General features: G+C 38.7%; 1 protein-coding gene across 1 annotated transcript in view; it reads right to left on the reverse strand.

Annotated features, from left to right (window-relative positions):
* Window positions 1–438: 438 nt before the first annotated feature.
* The window catches only part of LOC128692057 (uncharacterized), a 207,767-nt gene continuing 195,232 nt past the window's right edge, over window positions 439–12,973 (reverse strand). Inside the window, exon 4 of the mRNA XM_070087587.1 lies at window positions 439–2,582. Within this exon, the coding sequence (XP_069943688.1) occupies window positions 1,653–2,582 (930 nt within the window). The 3' untranslated portion in view covers window positions 439–1,652. The remainder of the gene's footprint in view (window positions 2,583–12,973) is intronic.

Raw genomic sequence — 12,973 nt, forward strand, 5'->3', positions numbered from 1 at the left:
AATTCCAACGTATTTCTCACTTTCTTTACCAAAGGAACTTTACTTCTTTGGGCCCAGGGTGGCTTATTTTGCAGTTGCACTCAATCAATAACCACAAAAAAAATGGATTATAGTGAATGTTTGGATGAATGCGCAGAGGCTTCCTCACTCACCCAAAAACACAGCCAGACTGACTCACAAACGAGATGGAACAGTGAATGGACACGTCCAATACGGCTGATCTCCAAAATAACGGCCGATAACTGGGATAGAATTTTGGTCAAAAAAGCGGGTGAAAACCGAATTGGCTGATATCTGGAATGGCTGATAACCGAGGGTCCACTGTATACATGAGTGCCACAGATATACGTGAGTGCCAAGAAGGTATACACATACATCTTGTCAAGTGTCACTGGATTGGAACAAAATACAAGACTGGTCTGGGGATATAAACAACAGTTTAGGAGTAGAAGACTTTATTATCACAATATTTGTAATACTGTCCAATTAGTGTTTACACTGCTAGTGTTTTTGCTTACACTGCGAGTGCAGGAGCACAGCTTATATTAAGTACAACAACGTGGTTCCTGGATGACCTGAGTGAGTGAATTTTGGACTGTGATATCAACAAAATGTAAATGATAAAAATTAAAGGAAGACAGGTGGGTGGATTCCTTGGACATACCACAAATGACAGAAATATGAAGAATGTAAATCAAGGATTATTGGATATCTTACTATGCTTTTTTCCAACTCTGTCCAGGAATGAGATGTGGAATGAGAAATATACAAATTTGATTCATTCTATTAAGATTAACTATTGGTATAAAACTTAAGATATTTACTGTATACGGAATAAGTACTGCATGGTTATATATGGGATGGTTGAGATGACCAGTATTGCCAGGTAAAGGTAGTACAGTGAATCAAGAAAAATATTATATAACAACTTGTCCATTTAAATGGAATAGCTTAAGGTAGGCTTGTAAGAAAAATATAATAAGCATGACTTATAGGATAGTGTAAGAGTGAAGAATTATATACAGGGGAAGTTTTTTGATATTATAAGGAATGTCACACCCATCCTTTTTGGAATGCAGTTCCACAAACAAAATATCAGAGCTATATAATCATATAGAGTCTATGTACAGTATGTAAGGAAATTACAAATTTATTCTGAGAACTTCTGAAACTGATCTGTAAATAAATAATAATTCACCACTGTTCTGTAATTCAAAGTTATGTATATTTGTTTGTTTTTATTTTGATTATATTCATAAGACTATTGTACAAAAACAGTCTTAGTGCATTAATACTGTATCAGGAATGTGCTGTATCAGGAATGTGAAGGACACTTTTGGCAAAGTCATACTAATTCAAAGCAAGAAAATAATCCATTAAAACATCAATCTCATTATTAGAAAAAGAGTCACAAATTAATGTTCATTAAACACTAACACATTACTTGTATAATATTATTAATTTTGCTTTTAATTGCTTAGTATTTTTAGAATGTGCAGCATGTATTTTTCCCTACATAAATTTAATTTACAGTGATACACCATCTTTTTGAACTATTCCATCATAATATACATGATGCAAAAACTATCAACATACCTCTATTGTTTTGGCATAGAGTGCCTGTCATTGCAAAATTAACTTCTAAAATATTTTTAAGAAGAGATTTGAACTTGACCATTACTAACAGAAATAGCAGTGAACTTAGTAGTCACTTGCTTTTTCTGGTCTTCCAGGAATAACTGAAGATATTGCTGTGCACTTTTGGAAAGTTTAGGTCTGCCATTACTCCAAGATGTATCAATTTGTTGCATTTTGAGGAAGAAATAAAAGGCTGCCACAAGACAAGAAAATGGAGTAGGGCAAGGCAAGCCTGCACGTTGGTACCTATTGCAAACATGACGGACTTTCATGTCTTTTGCCTCCTCGTGGTTTTTGAATGATATCTGACATTCTTTAATAATTTTCTTCTCATCTCTTCGACTTACTTCGAGCATAAATTCAAGGACATGTTCATGAATGTTAGTGCCCTTAAACTTAAAACGTGAGCATTTACTGAGTGCAAACTGGCCATCTGCAGTGACCTGCCATGGTCCTCCAACACAGTTTGGGTTGTATTCTGTCAATACATCAGAGTAGTCAGAATTGGTCACCAGAATACGTGAAGTTGTGTGTGTTGGTGTTGTCATCATCTCTACTAAGTAAAAGTATTTCCACTGTTGAAGCAAAATTTTAGCATCCACAGCAAACTCAACATTGCCATACCAATCTGGTGCATTGTCATCCTGATCACCAGAACTTGTACTAAACCAAAGAACCTTAATGTTGGCACAGGGGTGTGACGGAGACAACTCCCGAGAATCAATACTGCTGAAAGTTATTACATTCTTGGGTTCTATCCTGCATGTATTGCAAACATCAATTGCATCGTCAACATGGAGTGTCCGGACAATGTGGGTAAAAGGTTTGTAGGAGCTGTATCCTTCACTAACATGTCGGCCACTGCCGGGAAGCCAAAGAATTGTGGAACCTCCTTTTCCTGGACGCTTCTTTAGCAGCTTATCACCCCAGCTTGTGGACGGTCCCTGTAACATAACAAACTTAAGTCTCCTTATACCTTAAACTTTTTCAGTCAAAGCCAAATTATATTAAGAAGAATTACAGTATTGATTCATATCTGGAATTACATCTTTTTGTATACAGCCTCTCCTCACTTAGCAACATACTCATTTACTGATGACTCGGACTTATGACAGGCCCTCTGACCAGTAAGCATACCTAAATAATGTATATTAGAGCTGTTAAACTCTAATCTGTTTAAACCATACCCCCAGCCGGGATTGAACCCGCGGTCATAGAGTCTCAAAACTCCAGCCCGTCGCGTTAGCCACTAGACCAGCTAGCCACAATAAGATTCATCCAACTAGGTATACAGTGGACCCCCGCATAGCGACCTTAATCCGTGCAAGAGGGCTGGCTGTTATGCGAAATGTTCGGTATGTGAATGAATTTTCCCCATAAGAAATAATGGAAATAAAATTAATCCGTGCAAGACACCCAAAAGTATGAAAAAAAATTTTTTTTACCACATGAAATGTTAATTTTAGTACACACAAACTGAAAAAGGCATGCACAATTACATGACACTTACTTTTATTGAAGATCTGGTGATGATTGATGGGATGGGAGGAGGGGAGAGAGAGTGTTAGTGTTTAGAAGGGGAATCCCCTTCCATTAAGACTTGAGGTGTCGAGTCCTTTTCTGGGGTTACTTCCCTTCTTCTTTTAATGCCACTAGGACCAGCTTCAGAGTCACTGGACTTCTTTCGCACAACATATCTGTCCATAGTGGCCTGTACCTCTCGTTCCTTTATGATTTGTCTAAAGTGGTTCACAACATTGTCATTGTAACAGTCACCAGCACGGCTTGCAATAGCTGTGTGAGGGTGATTTTCATCAAAAAAGGTTTGCACTTCAAGCCATTTTGCACACATTTCCTTAATCTTTGAAGTAGGCAATTCCTTCAATTTCTCTCTCCCCTCCTTTGAACCAGTTTCCCCAGGTCTGGCCTCTTGCTCTTGAAGTTGATCTATCAGCTCATCAGTGGTTAGTTCTTCATTGTCCTCCTCCACCAACTCTTCCACATCCTCCCCACTAACCTCCAACCCCAAGGACTTCCCCAATGCCACAATTGATTCCTCAACTGGTATACTCCTCTCAGGGTTAGCCTCAAACCCTTCAAAATCCCTTTTGTCTACACATTCTGGCCACAGTTTCTTCCAAGCAGAGTTCAAGGTCTTCTTAGTCACTCCCTCCCAAGCCTTACCTATAAGGTTTATACAATTGAGGATATTAAAGTGATCTCTCCAAAACTCTCTTAGAGTCAGTTGAGTTTCTGAGGTCACTACAAAGCACCTTTCAAACAGAGCTTTTGTGTACAGTTTTTTGAAGTTTGCAATAACCTGCTGGTCCATGGGCTGCAGGAGAGGAGTGGTATTAGGAGGCAAAAACTTCACCTTAATGAAGCTCATGTCCCCATAAAGTCGCTCTGCCACGTCTGTAGGATGACCAGGGGCATTGTCTAACACCAGGAGGCACTTAAGTTCTAATTTCTTTTCAGTTAGGTAATCTTTGACATTGGGGGCAAATGCATGGTGTAACCAGTTATAGAAAAAGTCCCTAGTGACCCATGCCTTACTGTTTGATCTCCACAGCACACACAAATTATCCTTGAGGACATTCTTTTGCCTGAACGCTCTGGGAGTTTCAGAGTGATACACTAATAAAGGCTTAACTTTGCAATCACCACTAGCATTGGCACACATCAACAAAGTAAGCCTGTCTTTCATAGGCTTATGTCCTGGGAGTGCCTTTTCCTCCTGAGTAATGTAGGTCCTGCTTGGCATTTTCTTCCAGAACAGGCCTGTTTCATCACAATTAAACACTTGTTCAGGTTTCAGTCCTTCAGTTTCTATGTACTCCTTGAATTCCTGCACATATTTTTCAGCCGCTTTGTGGTCCGAACTGGCAGCCTCACCATGCCGTATCACACTATGTATGCCACTACGCTTCTTAAATCTCTCAAACCAACCTTTGCTGGCCTTAAATTCACTCACATCATCACTAGTTGCAGGCCTTTTTTTAATTAAATCCTCATGCAACTTCCTAGCCTTTTCACTTATGATCGCTTGAGAGACGCTATCTCCTGCTAGCTGTTTTTCATTTATCCACACCAATAAGAGTCTCTCAACATCTTCCATCACTTGCGATCTTTGTTTCGAAAACACAGTTAAACCTTTGGCAAGAACAGCTTCCTTGATTGCCTTTCTGTTGCCCACAATAGTAGAGATGGTTGATTTGGGTTTCTTGTACAACCTGACCAGGTCGGTGATACGCACTCCACTTTCATACTTATCAATGATCTCTTTCTTCATCTCTATTGGAATTCTAACCCTTATTGCTGTAGGGTTGGAACTAGAAGCTTTCTTGGGGCCCATGGTCACTTATTTATCAGAAACAGCACCGAAAACACTGTAATAATACGAAATATTCCGATTGTATGCTTGAATGTTACCGCGGAGGCTGGCTGGTAAACAATGCCACCGGCGGAACATATGAGGCTGGCTCAGGCCGCACATTGGACGCGTCTCGGACGAAGGGCGCTGAGCGGGTTTTTGGGCGGTATGCGGGGCAAAATTTTAGCGATCAAAGCGTCCGGTATGCGGATTGTCCGTTATGCAAGGCGTCCGGTATGCGGGGGTCCACTGTATTTCTACACCATAGGAAGGTTAGCACAGGCACCACTGTGCCTGTTTTGAGACTCTATGACCGCGGGTTCAATCCCGGCCGGGGGTATGGTTTGTTTGCAATCGTGTCATTACGATTTCTTGAGTCAGTCTAATCTGTTTATTACAATATACTACTGTGTAAACATTTAAAAATTTACCAGAAATGTTATAAATGGTGCAAAGATGACATTAAAACAGTATGAATGAGGGTTTACACAAACTCACTACCATAATAGTATGCTCTTCACTTAGCAACGAATTCATTTACTGATGTGGTCTTAGGAATAGAACTCCGTCGCTAAATGAGGAGAGACTGTATTCTAAAGAAAATTTCTTGTGATGGAAAACATTTTGGGTAAACTAAATCTAGTACTGTACTTACAAACTACTTAGTACTAGTACGGGTATTTTAACCTGTTGAGGGTTCAAGTCGTAGTTCTATGCCTTGTCCACAGGGTCCAAGCCATAGTTTTACACTATGAGCTCAACTCACTCAGATAAGCTGTGAGTGGTAAATTTGGGCCTAGATATGAGAGACTGGATCTATGTGGTAAGTGTGCACCACATAAATAAATCCTGCAGCAAACAGTGCATAGTGAGAACAAAAAAACTGCGGCTGTATTTTTGGAATAAAACAGTAACTTTGCGGTGTACTTTTGTATATTTTTATGGTTGTATTCATGGTTTCTTGGTCTCGTTTGATACAATGGAAGATATATTACAGAAATAGAGATGATTTTGACTGTCATTAGTACTAAAAAATAGCTTGAAACTGACCTCAAAGTAGCAGAAATAATTTGATTTTTGCCGATGTTCAAGAGTAAACAAATGATTTCACGTATCCAGTACACGTCAACTGGCGGGTCTAATACTATATGTTCATGAATGCGCTGATATTATTTATACAATTATTAAAATATTGTATAACAGTAAATCTTCTATTTTTTGGTGTGAATAAAAATTCTTTATGTTAATAAAAATCAAAATGGAATGCCTATACAGTGGAACCTCAAAAATCGAACTTAATCTGTTCCAGGAGCTAGTTCTAAATTCGAAAAGTCTGAAATTCGAAGCAATATTTCCCATAAGAAATAATGGAAATACAATTAATCCGTTCCAGAAACCCAAAAGTATTCACACAAAAAATACATTTTATAGGGATTAATTACAGTTTTACATACAGCAAATACTATAGTTTTTAATTATGTATCTGGAGTTTATCTGGAGAGAGTTCCGGGGGTCAACGCCCCCGCGGCCCGGTCTGTGACCAGGCCTCCTTAGGTCAGTGTCCCAGGATGCGACCCACACCAGTCGACTAACACCCAGGTACCCATTTTACTGATGGGGAACATAGACAACAGGTGGAAAGAAACACGTCCAATGTTTCTACTCTGGCTGGGAATCGAACCCAGGCCCTCACCGTGTGAAGCGAGAGCGTTAACCACATTTTTACTTACCTTTATTGAAGATTGGTGAGGGCATCTGGAAGATAGGGAGGAGGAGAGAGGGAGTTGGGGTTAGTGTTTGGAAGGAGAATCCCCCTCCATGAGGACTTCAGGTAAAGCCCTCTCTGGGGTTACTTCCCTTCTGTCTTTTAATGCCACTAGGACCAGCTTGAGAGTCACTGGACCCCTGTCTCACAAAATAACTGTCCACAGTCCTCTGTTTCTGGCGCCTCTTTAACATTTCCTTAAAATGGGACATGGTTCTGTCACTGAACTTGTTGCAAAGATGGCTTGTTTCAGCTTTCTCAGGGTGGTACTTCTGCACAAACATTTGGACATCATTCCACTTGGCACAAATCTCCTTAATCTTTGAAGAAGGCACCTCATCCACTCCCTATATTAACACATTTCGCAACATCAGCTTCCTTGATTTGTTCTTTCTTTGACAGGATAGAACCGATGGTCGACTTGTTTTTCCCATACATCCTGGCAAGCTCAACAAGTCTCACACCACTCTCATACTTCTGTATTATTTCCTTCTTCACATCTATGGTGTTTCTCACTTTCTTTACTGCAGGGGTACCACTAGCAAGTTTCTTTGGGACCATGGTAGCTTATTTCACAGTCCCACAAGCACTAAACACAACAAAATAATCGTAAAATGCGTGAGAGTGCAGGTTAGTGTTCACTCAAGCATAAACAAAGCTAGACTGCTCACGGCACCTGTGTGGGGACACGGACAGAGTGGGCCGGCAGACAGGTCCCGTACCTGGCGGTCCGAAAATAGGGGCGCGTTCAATAATACTGACACAGTTTGTCCGAAAAAATGGTCCTATTTTCGAAACGTTCGATATGTGATACGTTCGATTTTTGAGGTTCCACTGTATTGTTTATTCTGGACCCTATTTTGAAAGTGGAATATTTCGAACTTTGTGTGAAATTGGCCAAATTACCAATTTCTGATCACTTTATTGGATAATTGAAACAGTTGACCAGGCAGTTTCTTGTGCTCAATCGATAAATTAGAAGTAATAATAGCAAAATAGCTAAGAATTTGGTTGACTGGAATAATGTACTTGCCTAAAATAGGAGTCAAAGTGAAGGTGAATAGTATTTATTCATAGAAAGAAAGGTGTGGTAGGTATGGTAGCCTGCCTGGCCACCCCACCTATGACATTTAAAGTGCATATACAGCACACTCATTACTTACCTTAAAATATTTGTAGTCTTAATGTAGAGTGAGAGGTTAGTAAATGAGATAAATATGAATAAACGAGAGATACAGAACGAGTAAATGAGAGAGGACAGAGACACAGAGTATGTAAACAAACAGATGAATGCATCTGGTTATGGTACATACACTTTCATTTCCATGTCTGTAAATCTTATACCATAATACAAACACCATACAGTGAACCCCCAGTTTCATGATTAATCCATTCCACAGAGTCTGCTGAATTCAAATTCAAATTTATTTATTTATTTGCAAGTAGTACATTGAGATTATGTGTTTACAATAATGGGTTGCAGTGCAAAGAGAGCCTCTATTATGCCTAGGCATTATGGGCCGACTTAATTTAATAACTTACTGACTACTTAACACTAGAGAAATTTATCATAGTTGTACAATAGTTCTATTAATTATAAATGAATCTAATTTGTATAAACCAAAGGATATGTTCATATTTTCAAAAATGCTTTTTTATGAAACATGATTCAATTATATTCCTGTTGACAATGGACAATAGGTTCAAAAGTAAATGTTGAAGCTATATTATGGGAACATAACATTGTGACTTGCTAAAAGTAGTTTACAGTATGAGAATGCTACAATTTGGTGTAGGGCAACACAGTTTCTGGTAGGTATTTATACTACTACAGTGGACCCTCAGCTAACGATATTAATCCGTTCCTGAAAACTCATCGTTAGCTGAAATTATCATCAGCTGAATTAATTTTCCCCATGAGAAATAATGGAAATCAAATTAATCCGTGCAAAACACCCCAAAGTATGAATAAAAAATTTTTTTTTACCACATGAAATATTAATTTTAATACACACAAACTGACACTTACCTTTATTGAAGATCTGGAGATGATTGATGAGATGGGAGGAGGGGAGAGTGTGGAAGTTGTTAATGTTTAGAAGGGGAATCCCCTTCCATTAGGACTTGAGGTATCAAGTCCTTTTCTGGGGTTACTTCCCTTCTTCTTTTAATGCCACTAGGACCAGCTTGAGAGTCATTGGACTTCTGTCGCACAACAAATCTGTCTATAGAGGTCTGTACCTCCCGTTCCTTTAAGATTTGCCTAAAATGGGCCACAACATTGTCATTGTAATGGTCACCAGCATGGCTTGCAATAGCTGTGTTAGGGTGATTTTCATCCATAAAGGTTTGCAGTTCAACCCACTTTGCACACATTTCCTTAATCTTTGAAGTAGGCACAATGGATTCCACAACTGGCATAGGTATCTCAGGGTTAGCCCCAAACCCTTCAAAATCTTTCTTAATTTCCATACTAATTCTCACCCTTTTTATCACAGGGTTGGCACTAGAAGCTTTCTTGGGGCCCATGGTGACTTATTTTGCAGGTACAATCACTAAAAACGCTGTGATAATATGAAATGTTCCGATTGTATACGTGGATGCGATCGCACTGGCTGGCTTGTAAACACTGGCACCCACGGGACAACTGAGGCGCGCTCAGGCCACACGTGGACGTGTCTCGAACGAATTGCGTTGGGTGAGTTTTTTAATGTTAGCTGAGGCAAAAAATTTGCATTAAAATGTATCGTTAGCTGGATTTAACGTTAGCTGATGTCATCGTTAGCTGAGGGTCCACTGTATGTGGTAATCTGTCAATGTATGAACTTGGTCATCTAGTCTTGAAGTTTTTAAGATTTAGGTAATTGGAAGATTTATTGGTCATGTTAAGTATTGAGCATTGAGTATTTAGTCTAGGGTGATTAAGTGGCTTTTGAGAAGAGTCTTAAATTGATTTTCAGACCGGGTTACTTTAGCATCTTCTGGTAATGAATTCCAAATTTTGGAGCCCTTTATGTGCATAGAGTTTTTACACAGTTTGATGGGGACATGGGGTACATCAAAAAGAGATGTCTTGTGCTTTGGTCATGTGTCATGTATCTTGAGGAGAAATTTGAGTGGAGGGTTTATGTTTGCGTGTATTGTTCTATGTATGTAGTAGGCACATGAATATTTAAATATGGATGTTCTTAATGGTGAGCACATTTAGACTTCTGAATATTGGTGGAGTATGCTGTCAGGAGTGGGAATTTGTTATCATTCTGACTGCTGGTTTTTGCTGGGTTATTAGTGGTCTTAGGTGATTTAATGTTGTTGATCCCCAAGCACAAATTCCATATGTGAGATAAGGGTAGATGAGTGAATGATACAGTGCAAGGAGAACTGATTGTGAACATAGTACTGAATCTTTGATAGTATGCCTACTGTCTTAGAGATTTTCTTGGTAATTTGTTGTATATGTGTCTGGAACTTGAGGCTACTGTCACGGTGGATTCCTAGGAATTTTCCCTCTGTGAGTCTTGTGATGGATGATCCGTTTAGCGTTATGTTAAGAGGAACATTTTGAGCTCTGTTTCCAAACTGAATGAAATAGGTTTTGTCAGTATTCAGGGTAAGGTTATTAGTCATCATCCAGGCAGATATTTTCTGCAATTCGGCATTGACAGTGTTGGCGAGTATGACTGGGTTTGGGTGGGAGGAGACGTATGTAGTGTCACCTGCAAATAATATGGGTTTGAGTAGCTGTGATGTATTTGGTAGGTCATTGATGTAGATGAGAAAGAGGAGTGGTCCAAGGAAACTTCCCTGTGGGACTCCTATTGTGATTGGTTGAGTGGAAGAGTTTGCACCATTTGTGTACACATATTGGCTTCTGTTACTAAGGTATGACTTTAGGTAGCTGAGAGAGTGGCCTCTTATACCACATTGTGTTCATTTAGTATACAGCAGTTCATGGTCGACTGTATCAAAAGCTTTACGTAAATCAATGAAAATTCCCAACGGGACTTCTTTCTTCTTGAGAGCGGTATATGTATATTATTTCTAGCATGTCTATGATAGCGTCATTTTGCTTTTATTATTCCTGAATCCAAACTGAGAGGGGTTTAGTATGTTGTGTGAGATGAGGTAGGAATAGATCTGTCTATGAATTAATTTTTCAAAGATTTTAGAGAGCAGTGGTAAGTTAGATATTGGTCTATAGTTATTCGAGTCAGCTTGGTCACCTCCTTTGTGGATAGGAGTAACCCTCGCTATTTTGAGAATTGCTGGGAAGGTGGAGGATTCAATGGATTTGTTAAAGAGCGTTGCAATAATTGGTGACAATACTTAAGAAGCTTTTTTGTACATAAAAGTTGGCAAGTTGTTTATGTCTCCTGCCTTGTGAGACTTTTGTTGGGTTGGCAGGAGCTAGGAATAGTGTATTCAGGTAGGTGCTTGTGGGGTAGTCTGATGTACAGGGGTTTGAGCTTAGGATTTTGCTCGCTAGGTTCTTTCCTATGGTGGAGAAGAAAACACTGAGTCTGTCTGCTATTTCAGTTGGTGGGAGTAGGGGTTCGTCTGATTTTGGTAATTTGATTGTTTTGTTTTTGGATATGTTTTTAGTTCCAAGAATTTCAGAGTTTTCCAGGTCTTTTTCATATCACCTTTAATGTTATGTAATCTGTTTTCATAATACAATTTTGTAAACCTTCTTATCAGGCTGGTAAGAGCTGACAAGTAGCGTTTAGACTGGTTTCTAGTTATTTGACCCATTCTGTACCGTTTTTCATATTGGTACTTTGTGTTATTGGATTTAACCCGTTGACTGTCGCAACCCCAAATCCTGAGGTGTCTCCTGGTGTCGCAAATTAAAAAAAAAAAAAAACAAACTTATGAAATGATAGAGAATCTTTTCCTGATTGTAATGACACCAAAAGAACGAAATTTGATGGAAAACTGATGGAATTACGCTCTCGCAAAGTTAGCAACCTCGTCGATATTTACGAATCGGCAATTTCGCCCACTTTGAGCCCTATTTTTGGCTAATTCCATTGTTCCAGTCGACTAAATTCGTAGCTATTTCTTTAGAACTTGATTTTTTCTATCGATTGAGTACAAAAAACTGCCCATTTACCAATTTCAACTACTCAATAATGTGGTCAGAAATTTGCAATTTGGTCAATTTCACGAAAATTAAAAAATATGACAATTTCAAAATAGGGTCCAGAATGAACAATGCAGACATTCCTGGCTCTAAAATAACATTTTCTTTGTTCATCAGTCATGTCTCTAGGCCCCTCTGATATTACTCTTGCTTTCTATTTTGGATTTTTATTCAAACAAAAAATAGAAGATTTACTGTTATGCAGACTACTGCAATATTGTAATAATTGTATAAATAATGTCAACTCATTCATGACTGCATATTAGAATGGCTACTTGGACATTTATTGGACAATGACATCATTTGTTTAGTTTTGAACACTGGCAAAAATCAAACATTTCCCCTACTTTGAGCTCCATTTCAAGGTTCTTTTCATAGTAAAACCAATCAAAATCACCCCTGTTTCTATAATATGTTTTCCATTCTATCAAATGAGACCAAGAAAACGAGAATACAACCATAAATACTCTATGAAATAGACCACAAAGTCGGCATTTTAATTAAAAAAAAACGGTCATTTTTTTTTCTCATTATGCACTGCGTGCTGCAGGATTTTTTTTTATATGGTGCACACTGACCACACAGACCCATTCTCTCACATGTGGGCCTACCAGCTTTCTCCAGCTTGATTTGAAGCAGCTAGAATTTATGAGTATATATACGTCAAAAACAGTGGCTCGTAAGAAGTATATATATGGCCAAAATAGTCAAAGGGTTAAGGATACTGGGTGTTAGCCAGGGACTATTCAGTCTCTTAGCTGTGATCTGTTTAGTTTTTTTAGGGCAATGTTTGTTATAGAGGTAGTGGGCTTTTTTTTTTTTTTAGAAAATTATTAATATACATTCATTCACATCTGTGTATGTTTCGAGCTCATCATGCCAGTTGATGTTATTCATAGCTGCTATAAAGTTATTAACAGCTGTCTTGTTATGTAGTCTGAAGGTAACTTTCATAATGACTTGGGGCAATTTACCTAGATTGGTTATAAGAAAGGTTGGGTAGTGGTCTGTGGTGTTGTCTGTGATTATGCCTGATTTTAAAGGGGATATGGTG

Source organism: Cherax quadricarinatus, chromosome 2 (assembly GCF_038502225.1).
Source record: "Cherax quadricarinatus isolate ZL_2023a chromosome 2, ASM3850222v1, whole genome shotgun sequence".
Lineage (NCBI taxonomy): Eukaryota > Metazoa > Arthropoda > Malacostraca > Decapoda > Parastacidae > Cherax > Cherax quadricarinatus.